This window comes from Exophiala oligosperma (assembly GCF_000835515.1).
Source record: "Exophiala oligosperma strain CBS 72588 unplaced genomic scaffold supercont1.11, whole genome shotgun sequence".
Taxonomy (NCBI): domain Eukaryota; kingdom Fungi; phylum Ascomycota; class Eurotiomycetes; order Chaetothyriales; family Herpotrichiellaceae; genus Exophiala; species Exophiala oligosperma.
The window spans coordinates 614,367-638,586 of record NW_015622828.1 but is presented as its reverse complement, the minus strand read 5'-3'; the positions used below and the strand labels follow the sequence as shown (position 1 = coordinate 638,586).

Sequence of the window (24,220 nt, the reverse complement as noted above, 5' to 3'; positions counted from 1 at the left end):
AGAAAGTCGTACATCCCACGAGGACGATCAATGAGTCAAAGAACCGTACAAAACTGCAACACGTACAGGGAGTTCCTCGTAAGGGACTCATGGCTCGTACACTGATACATTTGCCGGGTTGACCTCCCCGCCCATATGTTACTACTGTACAATATGTACGGGGTCCCCTTTGATGCGGCGACAAATAAACGAATACTGGGTCCTTCGTACTCGTTCGTACACAATATCAATGGATGCTCCATACCTAAGTACATACTCCACGCCCAATCTTTCCACGGGGCCTTTTGAAGAGAAGCGAACAAACGTCCACGCATTCCTTTTTCTTTATTGTTACAAATCTCTGCCTTGTGCCTTTTTGTTCACTTTAGCTTCTCACTATTGCTGTGCCATGCCAGCTAGATCAGACCTCAGAAAAACATCCATCTCGGGGCGAACCGTGCTAGGCGATTTGAATCTGTCGATGATTTAAACGTATACCTACCTGAGACACGGTGTGAACATTGACTCATTTTACACAAACACACACACACACACACATACCTCGGCTCAATTTACCAACCAGGGCAAACAAGGGAGAGAGGAGGGACAGCGTGAGGAAGAGCCATGAGCTCTACGACTGGCGACTATGAAGTCGAAAAGGATCTTCAACTCGACAAAAATCTGCATTCCTCCAAAATTCGTCCAAACAATGCTCTAGACAGGACGGAATCCAATATAAGTCGAGCGCTCGACGCCGAAGCCAACATCGACACATTACCACCCGAAGAAAGTGCCGTCGCCATAACGAACGAAAGAAAGGATGAGCCTGGCCCTCCACCCAACGGCGGCTTTCACGCATGGCTTCAAGTCGTAGGATCTTTCTTTTTGTTTTTCAATTGCTGGTTCGTGTTCCCTCTGCTTTTCGTTTTATCTGTTTCTGTTTCAATCTCGGCTTATAAAGATTCCTTCTGACGTCAAATCAAACTGACCAAAACTCTCGTACCTATAGGGGGACGGTCAACACATTTGGCGTTTTCCAAACGTACTACGAAAATAATCCGCTCTGGCACGAATCACCCAGCAACATCTCATGGATCGGCTCGATCCAAGCGTTTCTCCTCCTGCTCGTCGGCGTCATCACCGGCCCTGCGTATGACGCGGGCTACTTTCGCGCCCTCATCACCACGGGTGCGGTCCTCATCCCTTTTGGCTTTATGATGACCTCCCTGTGTAAGGAGTACTGGCAGACCATGCTCGCCCAGGCCTTTTGCATCGGCATCGGCAACGGCTGCCTCTTCATCCCCTCTGTCGCCATTCTGCCGCAGTACTTTTCGACCAAGAAAGCCCTGGCCAACGGCCTGGCCGCGTCGGGTTCGAGCTTCGGCGGTGTCATCTACCCCATCGTGTTTCGCCGGCTGGAACAGCAGATTGGGTTCGGCTGGGCCACGCGCGTCCTGGGGTTCATCTCGTTTGTGACCGTCTGGTTCTCGGTCTTGGTCATGAGGCCTCGAATGATGCCCAAGCAGAAACGTCACCTGGTCGACCTGACCGCCTTCACCGAACTCCCATACGTGTTGTTCTGCGCCGCCATGTTTTTCGGGTTCTTGGGATTCTATGGTCCCGTCTACTACGTCCAAAACTACGCCATCCAAAACCGCATCGTCGACGAAAACCTGGGCTTTTATCTTCTTCCCATGCTCAACGCCGCCAGCATCCCGGGTCGAATCGTACCCAACTTCCTCGCCGACCACGTGGGACCCCTCAACGTGCTGATCCCTTGCTCGATGATGACGGGCATACTGGCCCTGATCTGGATCGGCATCAGCAACCTCGGTGGCATCATCGTCTTCGTCTTGTTCTACGGCTTCTTCTCTGGGGGGTTTGTGTCCATGCCCCCGGTCGCCATCGTCACTCTGACGGCCGACATGCGCAAGATCGGTACGAGGATGGGTCAGTGTTTCTTCATCAGCGCCTTTGGCTTGCTCGTGGGCACCCCCGTGTCCGGAGCCATCTTGGGCGGTGGGGACGATTGGCTGGGCGTCCAACTGTTCAGCGGTGCCGGGATCGTCGTGACGGCCCTGTTGCTGCTGTGGGCTCGGGTTTCTGCCGTGGGTTGGAGCTTGATGAGGAGGGCCTGAAAAAAAAAACAAAGGAAAAGGAACACTTCACACCTGGAAAAAAGGGTTCCTTGATACCCGTGTTTGTAACAATATTGGAAGGTTGTCAAAAGTGAAATCACATACACGCGCGCAGAATCATCCCGGTGACATTTCACTGGAGCGCTGGAATATGGCACCACCCAATCTATACACGCCAACAAGAGATAAATCAGCCTGGACTTGTCTCCGAGCCATGTATGTCTTGGCGATGAAGTACACATGTGCAGTGTCATGAAGAGGTGGTTTGTAAATGGACATGTTTCATAAGGTGGATGATCTCTTGGATGGGACGAGTGACTACCTACGTATGTCTACAGCACGTAGCAGCTTACCACATCCATCCGTACACACTGTCTTCATCATTGCTATCTTATGTGCCTTTTTTTTTTCTCACCAAGTGTCAACATCTTGCATGGCCAACCAGTTCAAGACACCCATGGCCTTGATCAGATTCCCTTTCAGGTCGAGATGTACCCCATCGTATTTCGACGCTTGAATACTCATGTTCCACGTCCCCATGGTCTCGACGCCTCGTTTGCCAGCTTCGACACGGACACTCTCTTCAAACACCATCAGGGCTTTATTTCCCTGACTCACGAGCCACTGGTCGGGTTTCTGTATGCCGGCGGCGTTGGGCGTGACGAACAGTCTTGGCCAGAATGGTGCACCACGCGATCCTTTCTTGTTGGTTCCGCCCACATAATAAGGGGCTTGCTTGACGGTTTCTCCTAGAATGCCGTCCAGCCATTGCATACTCGCCTGGAGGTCGAGGTCGTTCCAGAGGCCGTGCCCAAAGATGAAGGCGTACGGTTTACGTGGTTTCTTGGGAGACAACAGACTTCGGAACCGAGCCAGTTCTTCCGAGTCCAACGGAAACTTGAGCATCATTTCAATGACCAGGTCGACGGGTTGAGTGGTGGGACAAGCCAGACTCGAAGGGTCGTGTTCGAGGACGGAAGAGGTGGAAAAGATCCCCTGGACCGAACACGATTTGACGTCCATTTGGTGGTTGCAGAAGCAGTCTCTCCTGGTAAACTCGGGGTCAGTATCTTATGCTTGTCCATTGGACTCGATTTCACAAGAGACCGCTTTCTTGCAAAGAACCTACAATTCGTCCTCGTTGAAATTCCAATCTGTCACGGCTCCATACCCGAGGTCCTGACGAAGTAGGACGTTCATCGCACCCACGACGTGTCTCATCATACTATCACCAACCACGACCACCTTTTCGTAACGCGACAGAATCTGGCAAACCTCTTCGGTCGAAAACCAGCGCATGTCACAGCCCCGGGGGATGTACGGGCTATCGAATCCGATTCTTCCTCCGCCGGAAAAGGCTTGGAGGAACTCGTCGCGATCTCGACACAAGGCCGTCGTCGAGGGTGAGTGAAGCTCCAGCGAGCTGATTTGGCACGACGTGTGGTTTCTGAATTTGTAGTCGGCAAAGGTGTCAGGAGGAGACGGTGGTGGATGCACGAGGGCAGCAGCAGTATTTGTGGCAACCGAGGGATCAGACAGTAGGCGACAAGATGGAACTGACGGTTCATTGTAGTGGTAGTAGAATGACCCATACCCGCCGATTTGGGAGGGTTTGCTATTGGTAAACTGCGGTGCTTGTGTGGTTAATCTACCTAGGCATAGAACCATTGTAACTCAACCAGAAGACTCACCAGGTCGTGGTTGTGTAGCAACCCGCAGAGTATCAACAGAGTAAAAGGGGCTGCCAACAAGATGTAAGCAGCTGCCCGCTTTAACTGAACACGAGAGGGTCGTCGTCGTCGTCGATGCTCCATCATGGACTCTCCTACCCTGGCAATGTTGGTAATGGTAGACGGAGGACTGAGAGAGCGAAATCAGATTTACCGCGGGCATACTAGCCACGGTGAAGTCAAGTAAAAAGTGACACTGGCAAGAATTGCGAAAGTGAAACAGACAGAGTCCTGGATGGTGTACACAATTATTTTCTTTCATCGTCGTCCGCTCCATCAAGTACCAATGATGTGCTCTCAAAACCATCCTTGAGGCGGTGGCTTTATAGGCTGCGTCAAAGGCAAAGTCTTCTCTTTCCGCAGCTGGATTTGTACATTCTCTTCCTCCCACCTCGCCTTTTCCCTTTGAGCTTCTGCGATTCTTTGCGACTTGCCTATTCCGAGACCGAGCCAGCCGGATCCTTTTTCAGCTTCTTGTGCTTTCCTGGCCGCAAGACGTGCCATTTGTCGCGACATCTCTTTCCAATTAGTCAACCCTGTCTCGAGGCATTCTCGACATCGTTCTCTCCCGTCATCCTCCTTCTTCTCCTCCATCACCCACAGGACTGCTTCAGCAGCTTCGACGCTATCTCTAGTCCAGCTGAGGCCCTTTTCCCGTTCGCTGTCACTGGTGGCAAAGAGGATCTCACCAATATATGTCATCAAGCCAACTTCTTCACAGGCTTCTTTCAACGTGTGATATGGCCTATTGTTGCCACTCGGCGGTGCTTCTGGAAATGGTCGCTCAATGATCAAGTCCTTGAGAGACGAGATATACGGCCATAAGCCTTGATCTTGTGGTGCGGGCCTTTTGCGACCGATTACACCAAAGGGTGATGGTGGCAAATTCTTCCTAGCCCTCAGCACACTAAGGAAGATCGGCAGGGCTTGTTTAACATTTCCAGCTCTGGCATGATGGACAGCATATGCTGTGCACACTCGAAGGACATTCTCGCTGACCTCATCTTCTCTGCCTCTTGCAATCATGCCCGTTTTCGTGTCGATGATATCCGCCGGCCCTCCTGCAAACCCCGCTTGAGCAATATCCATGGCCCAACTGTAGGTGTCCTCGGCCGTCTCAGCCAGCCCTTTAAAATCGCACCAGTCTGCATATGCCATGGCCGCGTCCAGTCGCTGTCTTGTATTGAATCCCTCTGTGGTCAAAATCTTCATGTAAAACACTTCTGGTGATGGGAAGGCATCCTCCACCTCGTCTTGTGTCGGTGGGGTTTCATGGCCTCTTTTCTTATCCCAGGGAAGTGGCTTCGGTCTCGGATTGTCTGGTCCAGGTATACTTTCTCTGGAATACACTCGACCTGCAGGGTCATCCTTCCTCCGGCACATGCCATCTAGATTTTCTGCTGCTCTTCCTGCTCCCATGAGAGCATCATGATATCCTCGCCTCCACTGATCGCTTTTCGCACTGACGTCGAAACCTACTATTCCTAGGCTGTCTGCGTAGGTGCCGGTAGCTTCGGAAGCAAGTAAAAATTTGCCATCATAGTCTTCGCTTTCCAGTCTTTCCAAAACACCTAGGTAGTATCGCCCTGCTTTTGCCCAATCGGTCATTACCTGACTGACCTTAGCACCCTCGCTAAGTTCGGTGAATTTAGCGTTGCGCAAGAGCCATCTACTCCAGAACGACCAGTCTCGGGGTGTAGGAAAATCTCTCTCAAATTTGGTTTGTTGGATACCTATCATTATGATGGTGACGAGGAACACCGACGGCCAGAGGTAGGCATGGAACCTCAGTTGACGCCAGAGCTGGGCTTTCCATCTTTGCTTGCGCTCGGTGGAGATGAACCGCCCGACGTGTGCTTGAACAATGTTTACTCGGGTCGCGGGATGCAGAAACGGTAATTGAGGTCGAGGTATTGGACGGGCGACGAGTAATAGTGAAGGCTTGTGAGCAAAGGATCTGGATCGTGGTAGTTTCGAATAGAAGAAGTCGACAGTGGACCTTCGCGCAATACTTCTCAGTACCCGCCGAGGGATTGCTGGAGGCAGCTGCGCTTGCACCATCCTGATCATCAGCTGCGACAAGCAGCGAGACGTCAAGCCAGCACTAGGCTTAAGAAATATGTACAGGTTTCATGGTCTGAAGATGGCGACCGGACAATGCGGAGAAGCGACTTGAAATCATGTCACGTGGCTCATTAGTAACGCTAGGACTATTGATACGGTGGGCTATTAAGCTACGTATGTACAGAATTGGATGCATACTGCATGAACTCTATGGCTTCTTCGTCCAATCCATGCCCTATCGAGTGGTGTTAGTCGGTCCCAAACAGCAGGATGGAATGGTTTTCTTACCTCGCCTAACACCTGCTGACCCTTTGCTAGCATCCTGGATTGTTCTTCGCCTAGCCACTGAGGCTCGAGACGATCGATACCTTCTTCAATGTCCCAAGCGCGTCCACCTTCAACGTAAAATGCTTTACCATTCAACTCTTGATTGCAAGCAACTCCAGCAACTACCCTAGCAACATCACTTGTTGACTGTATAGGTAAATCGGCAGCTTTCCAGCTTGATACAATGCCTTCAGTCATGGCTGTCGGAACCATCCAGGGACAGATCGCATTGACTCGGATCCCAGTCATCGGGGGTAAATATAGCCTGAGGGATCGCATCAATCCGAGGATACCGTGTTTCGTCGCCTACACCACAGATCAGACTCAATTCAGAGCATCGTATCACTTGTTGAGAGAACGCACCTGGTACACGAACAAGCCTGGACTCTCTTTGAATCCGGCTACCGATGAGAATAAAACCAGGGCTTTGTCGTCTCCATCCTTTCGACCTTGCCGCAGGTATACAGAGGCAATCCTGGCAAAGTAGAGGGACCCCAATAGATTAACATCTAGGACCTTCTGGTTTGGTACCTTGATCACCCTTAGTGTTTGGTTTCGTCAGGCGCAAGATGTCTGCGACTCACCTGGCGAATTGTCTCTAGATCCAAGTTCGGATCAAACCAGTTACCGATCTCGATAATACCAGCACAGGATACAGCCGAATCGACCCTCCTGTACGTCTGGAAACAGAGGTCGAACAATTCAAGCATTGACTGATACTGAGTTACATCTGTAACTTTGAAGCACGCCACAGGGCTTCCACTGCTCGTCTTGTTGACTTCGTCAAGCAGCGCTTTTCCAGCAATCGCATCCAAATCACCAAAGCACACTTTGGCGCCTCTTTCGACGCAGAACTTCACCAGTGCTGCGCCGATACCATGTGCTCCGCCTGTTCGAATGAGTATCAGCAATGTCTTGGTGGGCTTCCTTAACTGTACCTGTAAGTAAGACGACTTTGTCCTTCAGGTGGCCCAAGAATGGTTCTGGCTCAAACCGAGACATGGTGATATTCTTTGACTGATTTTCGAATTGATCTGATGTTGTTGTTGTTGGTGCTGTGCTCTGACAACACATTGCAAGAAGTTCGCTTGATAAAGGACCCACGCTGTCCCAATAGCGCGCCCATTACTCACTCTCTGTGTATCCATCCCAACTTCTATCCCACATTTACCCCATGCGATTTCCGAACTTTCATTTGTGGAATTGAGATGATTTTTCTGGACAATTCGGTGAGCTGGGGGGAACAGATCCGGGGGTTAAGTAATACCCTCCACATTCCAGCTGTTCTCCGCAATGACATATATCAGGCCGAGAAGAGGTATTTATATACAGTCCCGCACTACGCCCACGACCGGTCCAGTAAGGATTTCTGCACCCCTGTTGAGAGATGGCTCCCCTGCAGTGTTTCTACCGCCCATCAAGCGAAAAGGGCCTGTCCAGCGTTACTTCTCTGGTCGTCGGCAGCAAGGTTGGGGTTCTCTTCGACCCTCCCTTCTTGATCCCAGATGCAGAAGCAGTGGTCAAGTGGGTGAAGGAGACCACGCCGCTCCCTATCAAGGCTGTCTTCATCACTCATCACCATCCTGACCACTATTTCTCGGCCAATCCGATCCTCGAAGCCTTTCCGGAGGCTGTTCTATACGCAGCTCCCTATGTCTGCGCGGGTATAGACAGGGAATATGATGACAAGATCAAGTACTGGCCCTCAATTTTTGGAAAGGACGTTCCCCTGCAGCCTCGAAAGCCGACGCCGTTCACTTTCAGCTTTTTGCAGCTGGATGGCGATCCGAATTCGCCCATTGTCCTTCTAGGACCTTTGCAGGGCGATTCTGTCGACCACACCTTGTTCTGGTTACCCCAAGAAAAGGTCGTCATCTGTGGTGACTCTGTATATGCGCGAAGCACGCATGTTTGGTAGGTAAAGATGTAAAGAGCCCTGGACAAGTGCTGATAATTATCACTAGGGTTGAAGAAATCGAGACCCCGCAGATTCTAGAAGCATGGCAGAAGACCCTGGACGTCATTGAGAGCCTTCAGCCTGTCAAGATCATCCCAGGTCATCTCGAAGCAGGGTGGGAGCTCAACGCCAAAGAGGACATGGCACATATGCGAAAGTATCTGAACTTGTTCTCAGAGAAAATCACCCATGCACCCAGGAAGCCACAGGTCAAGGATCTGTACACAACGTTCAAGGAGGCATTCCCTCAGGCAGACAAGAATCTCGATTTCTTCTTGGGCCATTTGTCAAATCAGTTCGGAGAAGGCGGCGAGGTGTGGGAGGAGAACAGGCACCACAATGTTGGTGCGCGGACCAAGACAGACCTACTGGGTTTCCTGCTGGCCTAAAAGGGGCCGACATAGCTTGCAGATTGTATATGTTAAGGGTGCTATGCAGGTGTAAATAATGTCAATGCAACGTCTTGCCCTGAATCTTGCGAACCCAGGACCATGGTAGGCTGATGCACAAGGATTACTAAGTCCCTCTTGTGACGGAGAGAACTCGTCCCCGTAAAAACAAGTTCGTAGATCAAACTTCGTCGCCTTGGCGCCCTGTCTCTTTTTGATCGGTTCATCTGGATTACGAAGCATGCCTGGCGTTCGGATAGCGATGGGATGGTAGAATACGAGCTGCTCCCCGCCTCGAAGGAAAAGTGTCAGCTGTGGCGACGGGGACCGAATCATCGAGGTTGGTGGTGATGGTCCCCTAGAGTTGACGCTTTTCCTTATTCCGCAAGGTCTTCCAGCGTCCCCGGGCACTGAGCAAAAGGGCCAACAGGGCAAGTATTACGGAGTAAGTTCCCCACGTCTGGGCGATGATCCCCTTGCATGGTGGTAACAACGATCTTATTTCAGCCTGACCACTTCATCCCAACAAAGACACATCCATCGCCACGAACAATGCGGCTGACATCTCGTCGCACATTGTCTCGAACCTCATTCATGTAGCACATACATTATCTCGATATTCGTTCGCGTTACGTATATCTTTTGAGTGTGCCAAAATGCCCACGACAGATCCTGACCGACGGCGCCGGCAAAATTGTGAGAATCAGAAAAGATGGCGACAACGACAGCTCGACAAGCTCCATGTTCTCGCAGACGAACTGGAACGCACCCAGACTCGTATGCGCGAATTGGAACTTGAATCATCCAATCTGCGCATTCAGCTTCGTGACTCTGAGGCAAAGGCGGAAGCGCTTCAAGCGTCGAACGTCAGACTCGAAGCGCAAGTTCTTGCGTCTGTACATCCAAGGTCATCAATCGGAAGTGAAATGGACATGAATCTATCCCCAAACCTGGGCTCGAACCATTTCCCGTCGGCTTCGCCATCTACAGGCCTGTCTAATGTGCCTGCCGCCCCAAGCAGCGCTGACGGCACATATCAAGGTACTACCACTACAGATGAACCGGGTTGGCATTTTCTCACTGACCGTATTTTTTGCAGCGACAAAATCTAAACCAGAACTCGGCAATCCCACAAATATCACTCCTGAGCCTTCCGAAGAAGACTGGGCGAGTATTGTTATCACTGGAAGTGAAGAGGGCAATGTAATCCAGCCACCTCTTTCAAGCGAACAACCCGGCTTCACATCAAATCCGAAGAACGTCTCAACCTACGATCAACAGTTTGATCCGACCTTCTGGGTCGATGGCATTCCACCAGACGACATATCCGAGACCTTCACCCTCTCTGCCAAACCCAATGCTATAGGATCAATTGTCCAGGCAGGACGTCGTGTAGCAGCAGGCCTCAATTCGATGCAGAACCCCAATTTAACGATTCGGGATCGATCACACTACTGGCTTCCTTGGGATTATCAGGACGAAAAGTACCAAGATGAGCGACTGACGAACTCTGAGGATGCCAGGGCTCGCGCCTCGTACACAAACGACATCTACTTCAATTGGCCCATGTATTCCATCCTCGGAGGTGCAAGCTCCATTTGGCGGAACATGGTGAACTTCCCCGACACCACACATATCTCCCAGCATATTCTGGCTGTACAGAAAGTTCTCCACGATGCTTTCCGTCACCTGCTTACCAAGTAAGTCATAAAAAAAATACGCCACGCTGTTACTTACATGTCGTAGACCCACGGATGTGCGGGAAAAGGTGGTGGCAGAGGCCTTTTCCTGGCTGATCGAATCCGCCTGGCCGTCCAGTGAGAGTTGCTTCAAGATGATGGTAGGGATCACTCTTCTTTTCCACCTGGACTGTCATTGTCAAATGCTGACCTCTCCCAAGACCGTGTACCGTCACATCTTCAGCTTTGAACTGTTCCGCATTTTCCCTTGCCCGACTACTTTGGAAAGAATTCACCCGCTCTACCGACCTACGGAACTTCAATCCATGGTTCCTCATTCCCCCGCCATCGACTGGCTGCCTTGGCCCGACATGCGTGAGAAAGCCATCAAGATGCAAGACAAGGTCAACGTGGATCAACTATGCCAGATGTGCCTGGAACATACGATAGTCGAGCCAGCCACGTATGGTGCCAGCGGCAGAAATCAGGCCCTCCCGCCCGGATCGTCCTTCCGGATTTGGGACATGTACCTTCTTGAAAAGGCCGGAGGTGGGAGGAGGTTCTTCATCCCAAAATCGTCCATGACTTATGATCCAGCCTCGCAAGACTTGTTGGCCCTGGTCCAGCGACACAGCCTGCCTCTACAAAACATCGAGCATCTACGCATCGATTCACCATTTTACGAGTGCTTTCCCGATTTTATAATCGGGGGATGTGCATCGAAATATCAAACAGTGCCGCTCCCTGTACCGGGTGAAGAGAGGCTGGGATATCCGTCAAGGTTCAAGCCCGAGTCACTGTCGAAGCTGCAAGGCCGAGTGAACGCTTTGTTGGAGGAAGGCAATTTCCAGCCTGAGTTCGGCTGAACTTGAAAAGTCGTTCGTTCACAGTCTCATGCTTGCCAATACCACGTCATCGAGTAGCGAGGCGGGCAGGGCAGTTGACCTTTCGAGGTCCAAAATTTTGGGGGTACTTGACAGCCTATGGGCCGTGCTGTATGGGGCACTTCCCTATTGAAAAACTCCGGGCGGTACAAAATGCGTACCTCGTGCAGATTCTAAATGACCCTTTTCCCACCTTTTCGCATTTTGGAAGACACAAATTGCCAATCGAAAGGAAGGGCCCAAAAGAAGAGCCTGCCTTTGGGTTGGGAAAACGTTTGGTGCTGAGTCAGGAGTCAAATGCACCGAGCGACAGGGTGGGGGTTTGTTTCAAATTGCCCATCACTGTACAGTAGGCTCTCGCGAGGTCGTATTCCGCCCTGGAGACAGTACCTGACCGACTGATTTCTGACGATTACTCCGTCCGGCGGGAGTATGAATTCAGGCAACCAACAAGGATTGTCGGCGTCGAAACACACCGTCCGTCTCCGCAATAATGCGAGGCGAAAAGCCTGAAACAGGTTCGCCAACCGATCCTTCGTCGGCGGAGTCGCCTTGGAAAAGTAACCCGGTCGCAGTTCTCCCCAATCGTTGACAGGCTGTGTCTGGAAAAAGGTCTTCGGAGGACACAAGTCGATTGATCAATCTTGTTCGACCAAGTGTCGGTTAGTACGAGGACGAGGCTGAACAAATACCAGGCAACGGGCAGAGGCAAGGGGTCATGTTCGGGATATCTCTAATCTTGAGCATTCATTCCCACCGGACCATACACTCCGTGTACTCTGTGTTTCGATGAAACAACATTTACTCCATAGTTGGCAGGGCTACTGATGGTCGCTGTAATGATTTGTTCACCCCGTACGTTGGAAGCGAATTTGGAGGGGGTATCAAATCTGATTCTTTTTGAAAAGTTCTTTTGTATTTGAAGGATCGAAATTTCAGATAGATTCTTCGATCATGTCTTGTACTTATCCCTCTCGGAATAGGGATACTCGACCTATACGGAGTACGTTTCCAAAGATATATCGTCTGGCCTCGAGCCAAAAATGAACGAAGCGACCGTCAAAATTTCCTCGGTCGTTTACGAATTGAGTACGTACTCGGTGTGGCGTACGGAACCTTGTCCTTCTTTTTTTTCCTTGGTCCAATTCGAGAATAATGGCTTCATCCCAACGGCACGTCGTCTCTCGAGTACATTTGTACGACGTACATCTTAAACATTCCCCGGTCATGTTCACAACCCTTTGATCACCACAGGATGGATCGATGGATGTCGAATGAATGTGTACCTCGTACGGAACTGCTCGACCTTGATATTTTTGCCTTTTTATCCTTGCAAAAAGGCCCTTCTTTTCAAAAGTTGGCTGGCTCGTGACAGTTTGTCGACTTCTCACCGACGGGACCGGAGAACCTCCCAAAGACCTCGAACTCCAGTGATTAATGATCGGATTTTAGAGGCCTTGGAGGAAATGACGATGTATGCATGATGCACGACGAAGTTTCCCTCCTCTTCTCTCCTGGTTCTGTTTTCCGACAAATTGATCCATTGTTGTGTTGATATCGCGCTAGTATGATGTATCTTGCTTGTCTGGATTCTTTTATTTTTCTTTTTTTTTGGGTCAACCGAGAACGTTCATGTCGTGGGGTACAAATTGATTTCGTCGTCAATGACAGAGTATCAGTGTCAAAAGTTGTGATGTGAGATGTGAAAATCGTGCAAAGACAGCAAGGTAGAGAGAGAGAGAGAGAGAGAAAATAGTGTAGATGAATCAAAACCCCCATTCATTCAGTTGCTGCCATCATACCAGTCCAGACAAAACAACCACCAGACTTGTCGTGACGAAATTAAACGACAACGACCACATCACCGAACTCGATCGACCCGATCGGCCGGACGCGGCATCGGAAGATTGACTAGTGGACAGACCATTTCCACTGGATGAGCCACCACCGGACACACTATCATCGACCACCTTGAGACAAGACATGTACGCCTTTGCGTTTGATGAAGCACTGGTAGATCCAGTGGTATAAAAAACACTGACGACTGGAGTGATGGAGTAGAAGAACGGTGCGTGGTCACTCGAAACCTCCTCGGATGAAACGGTCTGTGACTCGATCAGTGCCACGTTGTAATTTTTGCCCCCCAAGGTAGGATGACATTCCGAACCTTGTGCTGTCGTCGTCGTCGTCGTCGTCTGTGGTGGTGATAATGGAGCGTTTGGGCCGGTCAGATCTACGACAACTCCTGTTAGTCTTGAGTGTTCCGAAATTCACCATGCACACGTAGAGACCACCAGAGACGTCACAGGTTCAGTTGATATGGTGACATACCTTTTGCGACGACACTCCCCCACGTGACGGTCGCCAACGACCTACAACTTTGAGGTGGATTTCTCTCGAGTGTGTCTTGTAGTTTTGAACAAGCGTCGTCGCCTTCTTTCCCCCCTTGCATCGAGGTCTGGATCTGCTTCTCGGCCTGGTCTAGCAAGTCACTCGCGCAGGCGTCACCGAGGGCCGCGCCGCACGTCATGCTCCCGTACTCGGTGCCGTTCAGGGATATGCTCCGGGCTATCCCCTCGAAGAAGAGTGCGCATCCCGCAAAGGCGCTCGTACCGCTCAGGTCCAGCGTGGGAGGGTACCCGAGGTAAAAGTTCTTGGTGAACTGAGTATCCGAGGCTGACGACGAGGAAGAGGAAGACAAGGCGCCGACCGTCCAGGTCAACTCGACCGATTGGGAGTTTGAGTCGGACCGAGACGAGGGAGGCAAGGTGGCGTTGAACGTGGTGGCACCCAGGAAAATGTTGGTGGCGTTGCCGACCGTGCACCCCGTGTCGGACGAACAACCTGGGATCGAGGTACATCCCACCAGGGTGTGATCGGATGGTTGTGACTGGGCGGTCGAGAATGACACCGAAGAGGAGAGGGTGACGACGAGGACGAAGAAGCTCCTGAGGAGGAGTGGTGATGATGATGATGATGATGATCTCGTCGGGGACGTCATTGATCCCAACCGTGTGGTATGCATATTGTTTGTCGTCGTTTGTGCGTCAGGGGAAAAAAAGAAGTCGATGTAGGCTTCAAAGTTCTTTCTTGTTCGAACCGCCGTGCAACAGCACACCTTTGGAAACCCACGTCGATGATGCACACGAGACAACGACAACAAACAAAAAGGGTGGAGGCAAGGCAGAAGTAGAGAGAGCGAGGAGGAGAGCGTGTCGATAGAAAGGAAGTGTGTATGTCAAGTCGTCGACATGCATACCCTGTACAGCAGGTAGTATTGTAAAGCGCCCTCATCCACCTTTGATCCGTTCCACCCACATTCGATAAGGCCAAAGGCAACTCAGTAAAGAATGCCAGAATTTAAAATAGTATCACGAATCTCTTCGCTTGTTTTCTCTATTGACGCAAGATGAACCGGTTGGGCTCGACCCTGCACCAGTCCAATCCATTCATTGCTTAAGCACCTTGGGTATCTCTCGCCCAAGGGGGAAAAATGGAGCTCGGATACTCTTACCGTGTGGTCTCATGATGGACATCCAATTGAACTGAAAAGAAAAAAGAAGGGCGGCTGTCGATGAAAGGGCAAAAAATACCTTTCCCATAGGCAAAGCTGTATGAATCGATGGTACTGTATTATTAGTAGCAAAAAAAAGAAAGGCCGCCAATGCATGTAATTGCAGTAGCGTCGAGTCGGTAAACGCCTGGACTTTTTCATGGTCGACCAATTCGCATGCGAATAACGGTCAACTGGGCCTATCGATATGGATGACGGAGGTGGATTGGACTCTAGAAGACCACCACAACAGAAAGAACAACAAGGGTCACTGAATTGGTAGGGTTCTTTCTGGATGTCCATTTGCTCGCTTGACAAGCGCCCAGCTGAGGAGAGAACTAAAAAAAAGAAACTAAAGATAACCATCGACGTGCGTTTGGCTCATCTACAATACTGACTTCACTTTACCGAGCGCTTAGAGAGGATCCGTTCGTTTCTACGCGGGCCAATCCTCGCGCAATGCTCGCTGCACCTCGACCTGCACGTGAGAAAGATGAAACACTTCCGAACACTCCCTACAAGCACTCGTACCTCCGGGGTGGGATGTGGGATGTGGGACAACGGGAGCAAAAAGACCCTGGCTGGAACGGACTAGTGAGTCGTGTGCTATACAGAGTAGAATCAATGGTGACAGGAATTATGCCTCGGCGGTTCGCCTTTTGAAGTCAACCTCCAGATAAATAGACACAAACACAGACACAGAATACGAATACATCAATTTGCTGATAATGCTGCACACTCGCTCAGGATGCTAACCTCTAAAGCTAGACAAACAAGGGCTGCTGTCCCCATTGCTGACCACCAAAGTGAAACCTCATGGCTATTGGAAAATCCGTACCATGAAGGTAGTAAAGTCGATACCAAGAAGAAAAAGCCTGGTTTCGTCTTGCTTACCCACACTTCCGTTTTGAAACTCCACGCTTGCTTGAAGATTCTCTTTCGATAATGAAAAATGATGCTGTAATCGACTATTCTCCTTCCAGACCAAAAACCCAGATGATTCCCATGCCAATCCGTGCGGCTTTTGAGTCGTGTCAAGACACCCTATTGAATCATCACCAATGCTTCACGCCCCAATTAAATACTTGTACTACCGTCCCATCAGCATATATGTCGTTCTCTTCATTGAGTCATTGTCACGTCTTGATCGACGTTCTCTGTCGGTGCTTGCTCCCGAGGTTCGACTGGGAGCTCTGTACTTGAATCCATCGGCGTTACCGGAGTCATCACGACACGCTCCATCATTTCAGGGGGCAACAATGGCAGTTCAGTTGGATGGTCCGTATCGATCCGAGGAATCTCAGGCCCGAGTTGCTGAGCGGCATCTGCCTCGGCCAGGGCTTGTAACATGGCTTCTCTGTGTGCTTCCTCTCTTAACCGGGATCTCTCGCGACTCCGTGCCGCTCTACTAGTACGGCCACCTGAATCTGTCTGACTAGGTGGTGTCGATGCATAACTCCGTGGTGGAACTAGCAAGTTGCCTAGTCTTGATCGACTATTGACACGCGACACTTGAGGGCTATTGGACCTTGATGCATGTCGACTACCAGAGCGGCTTCCAGGGATTGTCGACATGATCGCTTCGTGGTTGGCATCAAAGGCACTGAAACCCGGTTCAGGTCGGAGGTATGAAACTCGCACGTCGCTAGGGTTTCTGAGAGCTGCTCCAGGCATCGGCCTCCTGGAACCTTCTGATGCGAAAAGGTGTTCGTTGGGGTATCCTTGTTGCGTTCGAGAATCCTCCACACCAAAATAACTCGCTCTTCGATCAGGCGCATAACGGCCACTCCCTATGTCCACTGGTCTTGAGCTGCCTTCACCAAAACCGTGCATCGGCACAGGCGGGGGGCCAAACAAGCCATCAGAGGATTCGAGAGTATGTCGCCTAGACGGTGTCCGCGATGAACTTCTTGGACGGTCGCCATAATGTACAGGGACAAACAGCGGAGATGCTGCCGGACTTCTAGGTCGACGTTCAAAGCCATCTTGCTGGAAAAGATGCGCCGTGTTCATCAGATTAAGGTGAGCCGGGGCGAGGTTTGTGCGATCCTCGTGCCCAAATGCTACTCCTGGTGTCCATGGTCCTACTTGTTCCGAGGGTACGAAAGGCATCTCGATGTGATAGCTCGGAAGCTCGTGCAGGCTCCGAGGACGTTGTTGCCGTGACCGTGGTGTGGTCGTAAAGGGGGCTCCATGACGATGTGGATTCAGAACCGGGTCCATTAATTGGTCGTTTCCGTCAATTGTTCCATCATCCGAAACCGTATCTGCACCAGGACTGTCCACTCCATCGAGGAGACTGTCATCAATAGCCTGACGGCCTTCTCGCTCAATCTCGTCCATAGCCATTCGCAGCAAATAGTCTCGAAGTCGCTGAACACCTTCCCCAGAAAAGACGCAAAAGACATCGCGCTGTGGATGGGTAAACTCGGCCGGGGCGTCTCGACAAAATCGAGTCAAGTCTTCCCGAAGGAAAGCTTGTACACCCGTCAAGGAAAGATGAGTGAGTCGAGGACAATTGTGAAGCAGTGCAGTGATGCCCTATCATCTATTAGCAGATTTCAAGCCGAATTTCGTCTGTAACATACCTTGAGAGTGAGATTGACACAATAACTGAGATGAACCCGTTCAAGGGACACGAACTGCTGAGGGACGCCAAGTTTGCCAGTAGGACTAAACAAAACCGGACCGTGAGCCAGAGCCATGATGCTGGAGTCCGTCAGATTTTGGCACTTGACCAGACCAATTCTGCGTAATTTTGGTAGTTGTGCCAGATGACGGACACTCGCGTCGGTGAGGCGTGAACAACAAGCCAGGTCAATGTACCTGATTCTATTGCAGGCTTTGACCAGCTGGATGACCGCATTGTCGGTCAGGTTGACGCAATGTCCCAGGTGGATGTAGTGCAAGTTTTTGGTCAATTTGCATATAGATGCTACCGCACGATCCGTGATATGCCGGCATTTGGCCAGGACCAAGTTTCGCAACCGTGGTGCTGCTGGAATGATTCTCGCGATTGCATCATCCCGTACATGTTCGCATGCCGTAAGATCCAATATCCTCAGGGCGTCGAATGACAGTCTCGGCGAGAGATTGGTGAAGGCAGAATCGTTGATATCGGTGCAATGCGCCAACCGTAGTTCCCTCAGATGGGACAAATTGGACAAGAGGGCTGTAACAGATTCAGAACTGATAGAATGACAGCCAGCCAAGTCAATTTCCAGGATCGATCGGCAGTTCCTCGCGACTGCAGTGATGGAGGCGTCTGTTGCTCGCACCACGCCATTGAGTTTCAGTCGTTTGAGTTGACGACAATGTTCTGCGATCTCCATCAGAGACTCGTCAGTGATATTTGAACAGTTGGTGATGTTGAGGCCTTGCAGTTTGGCACAGTTCTCAGCCACCACATGCAGCGTCCGGTCCGTCAAAGCATCAATGTCTGTTACATCCAGCGCTTGCAGTTTTTTACTTCCGTCGACGAGTCCGGCCACACCAAAATCGGTCAATTTGGAGCAATTCGTCAGCGTGAGACGTTCAACAGCCTTGCAATTCATAAAAGGCTGAACCGTTCCATCATTGATTTTATCCGCGATTGCTGAAAGATTGAGTCTCTTGACCATCTCATGATATGGGAAATAGCTTCTTTCGCCCTGTCCCAGCGCCGAAACCACGCTTAATAGGTTTGACCATTTGCTGCATAATGGCCTATGCCAAAGAATGCCCACGGAATACAATGCCCAATGGTAAGAAACCAACATGCAGTTTCTTAGGTCGGCCGTACTCGTCAATTTGGCCAGAATGGCCATCAGGATTTCCGGGGGCAGTTTCGAGATCGGTGAAAGGCGATGGATCTGCTCGAGATCAATGTCATCGTCACAGTCTCGAATAGCGGTAACTGCGCCCAGGGAAGATTGAGAATCATTGGGATGAGCCATGAAGTAGTCGGTGTCTTCGTCGTCCCCAGGGCAGGGAGAACTATCCGAACTGTCGGATTCGACGGTGACAGTACTCATATTTCGGGTGTGGAGTGGTGATATTCGAAAACGTATATCGTCTGCCATTGTGGAGTGGTTGGCCGCGCTTGACGGATTGTTCGCGGTAGAGGTTTGATGGGATTATTTGATCAATAAAGAGATGTGTTTTGTCTTGCGGAGATGGCATCCAAGGCCAACGGTTCAGTGAAGAGGATCGAACACAACAATCGACGTGAAGACAGTCATGGCGCGGTAGTCAACACGTGTTTCCTGTGCTTCAAGGTGCAGGTTGCGGACGGTTGGAAGCTTCGGCCAGAACAAGGACGGTCTCGTCGATGCAGCCACAAATCGAACAAGGCGCGGGCTAGAAGAAGCGAGACTTTGAGTTGTTTTGTTTTCGTGGGGGTAACAATACGTGAGGACAAGAGGGCAGGAGAAGAGGGAGGGGGCGGTAGTGACGAGGGAGGCAATCGGCCGTGAGTCGGAGGAGGTTTGTATCGGACAGGAAAGGGAATCTAGAGTTGTCGAAGAGGGAGAACGGTGAGTGTCGTTTAGGATTCGACTGCAGGTAAGTAGAGGATGAGAAATGGTGGAAGATCAGCAGGCGCAAATGCAGTATGAGTCGAGTTGCGCTGGTGTTGTTGGTGGTCGAGGCAGCCTGAGTAATGGAAGGAGGCGCATTGAGAACGAGGGATGCGCAGGTGCCAAGGTCAGTGATATTTACAGTGGTTGTTATGGTTGGCGGGCAGGAGAGAACACGAGGCCCGTGCTATTTATTAATGGCCTTACAGTAGGTAATGTTGGCCACTGCCTAAGGAGTACAATAGCGAGGTTAGTTTGGTCTTCTGTGGGCAGAAAATACAGTAGTAGACGGTACCTAACTTCACCAGGTCTAGGTAAGGTTTAAGGGCTGCTATGGAGACTACTCTTTGGGATCTTGGGGGATGGTTGCGCCTACAGTACATACATTCCAAGCCACCCGCGCTCTGGAAGGGAGTGACGTCCTGAAGCCCGCCACATTATCGAATGTCAATCTTCCGAAATACTACAATCTCGTTTTTGGCCCGAGCCGCAGCCTCTGGAAGGATTGGACTGCGCATCATTTGGCTTGCTATTTTGTCCTCATCTACTCCGTACGCTCTATACACGTACATTCCCCGTACGAGAAGACTCAATTGGTGCCCCCGCGGCCTTCATATTCGAGCGAGATACCGACAGCACTCGCCTGGGCTCTCCAACCGAGGGCTGATGTGGCATCATTGGGAGATCCAAAGCCGCCCAACACCCCTGATCAACCCACAATGCACACGACATAGTTGGACAGGCTATCGAATTAATGGGAAACGGTGAATAAGAATGCAGTCTCCCAACTTCTGTTGTGCATACTGTCCGGATGAAAGATCCCCATTCCCATAAGAAGGTGGATCTGAAAGTGGTCCTTCGTTCAGACCCATTCACCTACATACAGTTGGAAGCCGTTACCACTCCATATAATCCGTAACTACAATAGTATCTAGGTATCGATGCAGTAGTGCGAGGGAGCCCCATAGATTGGGAGATATTGTTCATCGTTGTACTCCGTAGGTGACTCATGTACGAGTGCTCATTGGGCTCTCCGGCAAGCTGATGGCCTGCCTAGACTTGTGATGTTTGTAAGCTGCTCATGTTCTTGCCTACAGGTAGATTACTGCGGTCGAGACTTTGACCGGGGGGTTTCGAGTTGTTGGTCAATGATGCCAGCTCACAATACCACATTGCCACATGTCTGGTAAGCCTTGGACGACGCCACTCCTTCCGGCGGCGACTTTGCCTCGCTAATTAGTACTCCGTACAATATTGTATGAGGATCAATAGTGCTCGCGGTGACTCGTGCCTATCTCGGTGTAATGACGTACTTAACAGGGCATGGACCATTTGGATTTCCACTAGTTGGCGGCGTTGGAAAGGGCCGGATCGCCGACGCAGTGCTCGCTCAACATGAGAAGTGGGCAAATCATAAGATAGCACCATATCATCATTGTAGCACCTTCATGCTCACCGCAGCTCGATCAACCTTGGTGACGGTGGGCGCAGGGAGCGTTGTGCCCATGCTGCCAGGCTTTGTCGAAATCTTCAAGTGACGCCAAACGTCCTACAATAGTCGTACACAACTCTCGACTGCGTGGTGCCGACGAGATCTGTGCGCGTTGACCGTTCAACAGCCAATTCGAGCCAAATGCAGTTAGATCCAAATTGATGAGGTCGATCGACCTGGCAGAGGAACTACTGTAGCAACAGTGGCCGACCAAGTTGCTGAGTCAAGGCTCGTTTTCTAAGGGTACGTAGTTGTACGGTGCAGTGGCAAGCGCATATGCGATATGAAGCTGGGTAAAGCTGGACAAGGCCATCAGAGACTGAGATGATGAAGCCGACCAGTATGATGTCTCTACTCATGCAGAAGACATGGCCTTGTCACTTGAACTGACCTGAGGTGTTTGAATAACGCCGGAAGCCTTCTGCTGTCATGTTCTACAATCGAGATGATTGCCATTTTCGGGCCTTAACACCAATCGGCTTGGAATGTCGCATTGGTTAGGGAGCGACAGTGTGGTAAGACAACAACAGATGGGAAGAGTTCTCGGAAGACAATCTATTACCGAGAGCGTCTTCTTATTGATCAAGAATATCCCACAGCCATCTCGACCACTTGCACAACGCTGGAACTGCCGATCGAGCCGTCTTGTGTTCATAACTCGTGTCTTTTCCTAACTGTTCGAACCGAGTTCACAGAATCTGCAGTCTAGTTCCAGATCGAAAAGAGCTCGTTTCGTGTATCCCAGTCATCCCTTCTTCATCATGTACTGAGAGATTGAAGGCAGAATATTGTCATTCTGAAGGCACCACTATGACCGTTGGATGTGAATATTCTTAATCAGTTTTTCAAGATGAAAGTACTTCAACCACAAGGCAAGGAAGGAGGACAATACCTCCATCAAAGCTCGTGGACCCGTTGCCCGGAGAATATGATTCGAAACCCAGATCATGACACCCATCTGACGTGTCTACACCCGCTAGATAACCGCACATCGTCCCAAGATTTGACCCTAGGAAGGATATCGTACATGAAAGCTCATGGAGAGTGAGCCGTAGCTCTACTCTCCTCCCCTTTTTGCGCCCTTCGCCCAGTCTCTTAATATGTTTTTGCGGATTTTTCCGGTACTCGTCTTTGGAAGCTCAGGTACAATCTCGACCTCGCGTGGAACCATGAATCTACTGATACCAGGATGATTTCGTGACCATTGGATCACATCTTCGCCTGTCGTCTTCGAGCCCGGCTTAATCGTGACGAAAGCTTTTGGCCTCTCCCCCCAGTGACTGTCACTCACTGCAGCTACACCACATTCGAGGATGTCAGGATGAGTGACGAGGAGAGATTCCAAAGCAACAGATGAGATATTTTCACCGCCTAAAACATGTTAGAGATCAGAGTCGCACCTGCATTTGAACTCAACTCACCCGAAATGATAATGTCTTTGGCTCTGTCAAGAATCTGGATGGCACCATCCTCATGCCAAACAGCTAAATCACCTGAATGTAAGACACCATCTTGGAACAGCTTCCTGGTTGCCGCTTCGTCCTTGTAATATCCTCTGGCGCAAATATTGCCGATGAAGACAATTTCACCAATTTCTTTGCCATTCTTTTCGACATCAACGACAGTGCCTTCAGGAACCTCGGTCTTGATTACTCGGCAAGGCAGAGATGTGATGAAGCCATGGCCTTGACGGGCCATTTTGGCGTATTTGTCTTTGACGTTAGAGTATTTGTGCCATTCAGGCATGATGTAACCTTTGGTAATTGGTCCGTATGTCTCCGTCATGCCATACACATGCACTGGTTGAAGATTCAAATTGGTCATCTGCTCGAACAGATGTGCTGTAGGTGGACTAGCCGCTACAGTGACGCGCACTGGCTTTGGAAGGGGCGCTGCATTGGGATCGGCGCAAAGCAGGGTGTTGACGGTTGGGGCAGCGCAATAATGGGTGATGCCTTCATCTTTCAGTAGCCTCCATATTTCGGGGTAATCGATCTTTCGGAGACAATAGTGTGTCCCTCTCGCCGCGGTCACAGCCCATGGGAATGTCCAGCCCATAGCGTGGAACATGGGTAACGTCCAGAGATATTTGCAGCGCTCTCCGTCATGATAGGAGAGGCCCGACTCGATGACATTGCCCAGTGCCCCCAGATAGCAACCACGGTGGGTGTATTCAACACCCTTGGGCCTAGCGGTCGTTCCAGATGTATAAGCCAACGCATTGACTGAGAGTTCGTCTGGAGCATGTGCCTCCAACCCATCCCATCCGTGAGCACCCAGCTCTTGGTCATATCGGAGCCCTTCCAGCACGGCTTCATCGAATGGCCCACATAATTGTCCTTCAACCGCGTCCGTGTCTGTGTCGATGATTATGGGTACGGTGGGATGTTTCTGCCTGTAATCGTCGAGGAGCTCTACGAATTCGGCGTCGACAAGGATTGCGTCGGCATCAGCATGGTCGAATATGTACGCAATGTCGTCCTTTTTGAGGCGATAGTTGATGGCAATGTTGATCGAACCTGCGCCGCCAATGCCAAATATAGCCTCGAGGAAGGCTGGCGTATTTGTCGCTAGTATTCCCACTCTCTTGTAACCCTTCTTTTTCACGTAGTATGCAAATCCTCTGGCACGATCTGCAAATTCGATATATGTGCGCCGGAGGATCTGGTTGTTCGCTGTCCGATGATAAATGGCTTCTGCGTTGGGCTCAATGGCTGCAGCGCGGGGGAGAAAGAAGCAAGGAGAGAGTGTATGGTTGTTGTACCAAGAGGAGGTCCCGACCTTCCGGTTATCGACCACGAGATTGTCAATGGGCTGACCCTGTGAAGGTGTTGAGGAAGGGAGGAAGTGTCCGACCAAATTGGCCAGGCGGGATTTCGGGGCAGACATGGTGGTTGACAAGCTACAGACACAAGATCATGTCAGGTCTTGGGGGAACTGCTGTACCAGGTACTCCGTACAAACAATCGATCAGAGGCCACGGCCAGCGAAAGGCATGAGACGGAACTATATAATCTCTCCCTCAAGGTAGAGGAGGAACTTATTAAGCCACACTGACGCCAGTAAGGGCTCGTACCATCACTAAGAGCTCCACGAAGTGCCACCAGAATGCGCACCACCGCTGAACCGAGGCTACTTTTGTCTGGGGAAAAGTTGGGAACAGCGAAATGGAGGGAGTGACAGGGGGTTGAATGGTTCTCCGGGGCCCTAAATAGCCCAGCCAGGCCAGTAATAATCGCAGCTTACAGGGGTAGCCTCGCCCGCCTGATAGGGTGCCTCCGCTCACCTGATCTCCCTTAACTCGGGGTCCGGTCAAAAGGGCGTCTAACTCGTACCTAAATCCAACAAGTCCTTACGGTTCCGATAATTACTCAAATATCTGTCTCGGTCGCAGCTCGGAGACGAACATTGGACTTCACGGACACCATACCGCCAGCGTCGCCTTATGCTTTTGTTTGTTTCAGCACAAGTA

At 50.7% G+C, this 24,220-nt stretch overlaps 8 protein-coding genes across 8 annotated transcripts; 3 read left to right on the top strand and 5 right to left on the bottom strand.

Annotated features, from left to right (window-relative positions):
- Positions 1 to 103: 103 nt before the first annotated feature.
- Positions 104 to 2,904, top strand: PV06_09933 (uncharacterized protein). The gene is made up of 2 exons (XM_016411417.1): positions 104 to 881; positions 989 to 2,904. Exons 1-2 carry the CDS (start codon positions 604 to 606, stop codon positions 2,115 to 2,117), a joined length of 1,407 nt encoding a protein of 468 aa, XP_016258171.1. The 5' UTR covers positions 104 to 603; the 3' UTR covers positions 2,118 to 2,904.
- Positions 2,529 to 3,785, bottom strand: PV06_09932 (uncharacterized protein; the record flags this gene model as incomplete). Its single annotated transcript, XM_016411416.1, has 2 exons — positions 2,529 to 3,165; positions 3,247 to 3,785. The coding sequence occupies 2 exons, from the start codon at positions 3,783 to 3,785 to the stop codon at positions 2,529 to 2,531; spliced, it is 1,176 nt and encodes a 391-aa protein (XP_016258170.1).
- A 121-nt stretch (positions 3,786 to 3,906) lies between these two features.
- PV06_09931 (uncharacterized protein) lies at positions 3,907 to 5,962 on the bottom strand. Its single transcript, XM_016411415.1, has one exon. The coding sequence runs from the start codon at positions 5,915 to 5,917 to the stop codon at positions 4,145 to 4,147; it is 1,773 nt and encodes a 590-aa protein (XP_016258169.1). The 5' UTR covers positions 5,918 to 5,962; the 3' UTR covers positions 3,907 to 4,144.
- Positions 5,963 to 7,625: 1,663 nt separating this feature from the next.
- On the top strand, positions 7,626 to 8,663 carry PV06_09930 (uncharacterized protein; the record flags this gene model as incomplete). Its single annotated transcript, XM_016411414.1, has 2 exons — positions 7,626 to 8,152; positions 8,203 to 8,663. The coding sequence occupies 2 exons, from the start codon at positions 7,626 to 7,628 to the stop codon at positions 8,582 to 8,584; spliced, it is 909 nt and encodes a 302-aa protein (XP_016258168.1). The 3' UTR covers positions 8,585 to 8,663.
- Positions 8,664 to 9,240: 577 nt separating this feature from the next.
- Positions 9,241 to 11,129, top strand: PV06_09929 (uncharacterized protein; the record flags this gene model as incomplete). Its single annotated transcript, XM_016411413.1, has 4 exons — positions 9,241 to 9,625; positions 9,684 to 10,284; positions 10,331 to 10,424; positions 10,485 to 11,129. The coding sequence occupies 4 exons, from the start codon at positions 9,241 to 9,243 to the stop codon at positions 11,127 to 11,129; spliced, it is 1,725 nt and encodes a 574-aa protein (XP_016258167.1).
- Positions 11,130 to 12,762: 1,633 nt separating this feature from the next.
- Positions 12,763 to 14,172, bottom strand: PV06_09928 (uncharacterized protein; the record flags this gene model as incomplete). The annotated part of the gene is made up of 2 exons (XM_016411412.1): positions 12,763 to 13,380; positions 13,479 to 14,172. The coding sequence occupies 2 exons, from the start codon at positions 14,170 to 14,172 to the stop codon at positions 12,944 to 12,946; spliced, it is 1,131 nt and encodes a 376-aa protein (XP_016258166.1). The 3' UTR covers positions 12,763 to 12,943.
- Positions 14,173 to 15,345: 1,173 nt separating this feature from the next.
- PV06_09927 (uncharacterized protein) lies at positions 15,346 to 19,399 on the bottom strand. Its single transcript, XM_016411411.1, has 2 exons — positions 17,289 to 19,399; positions 15,346 to 17,241 (listed from the first exon to the last, which is right to left on the bottom strand). Exons 1-2 carry the CDS (start codon positions 18,759 to 18,761, stop codon positions 15,823 to 15,825), a joined length of 2,892 nt encoding a protein of 963 aa, XP_016258165.1. The 5' UTR covers positions 18,762 to 19,399; the 3' UTR covers positions 15,346 to 15,822.
- A 2,240-nt stretch (positions 19,400 to 21,639) lies between these two features.
- PV06_09926 (uncharacterized protein) lies at positions 21,640 to 23,741 on the bottom strand. The gene is made up of 2 exons (XM_016411410.1): positions 22,170 to 23,741; positions 21,640 to 22,119 (listed from the first exon to the last, which is right to left on the bottom strand). Exons 1-2 carry the CDS (start codon positions 23,635 to 23,637, stop codon positions 21,806 to 21,808), a joined length of 1,782 nt encoding a protein of 593 aa, XP_016258164.1. The 5' UTR covers positions 23,638 to 23,741; the 3' UTR covers positions 21,640 to 21,805.
- Positions 23,742 to 24,220: the final 479 nt, after the last annotated feature.

What these genes read in the sequence shown, in the direction of transcription:
- PV06_09933 (XM_016411417.1), top strand. Translation starts at nt 604, where the DNA reads ATGAGCTCTACGACTGGCGACTATGAAGTCGAAAAGGATCTTCAACTC. An exon ending in TTTTTGTTTTTCAATTGCTG is followed by an intron (nt 882 to 988) that starts GTTCGTGTTCCC and finishes TCGTACCTATAG; the next exon opens with GGGGACGGTCAACACATTTG.
- PV06_09931 (XM_016411415.1), bottom strand. Translation starts at nt 5,917, where the DNA reads ATGATCAGGATGGTGCAAGCGCAGCTGCCTCCAGCAATCCCTCGGCGG.
- PV06_09927 (XM_016411411.1), bottom strand. Translation starts at nt 18,761, where the DNA reads ATGGCAGACGATATACGTTTTCGAATATCACCACTCCACACCCGAAAT. An exon ending in GTGTCAATCTCACTCTCAAG is followed by an intron (nt 17,242 to 17,288) that starts GTATGTTACAGA and finishes AATAGATGATAG; the next exon opens with GGCATCACTGCACTGCTTCA.
- PV06_09926 (XM_016411410.1), bottom strand. Translation starts at nt 23,637, where the DNA reads ATGTCTGCCCCGAAATCCCGCCTGGCCAATTTGGTCGGACACTTCCTC. An exon ending in CAAAGACATTATCATTTCGG is followed by an intron (nt 22,120 to 22,169) that starts GTGAGTTGAGTT and finishes AACATGTTTTAG; the next exon opens with GCGGTGAAAATATCTCATCT.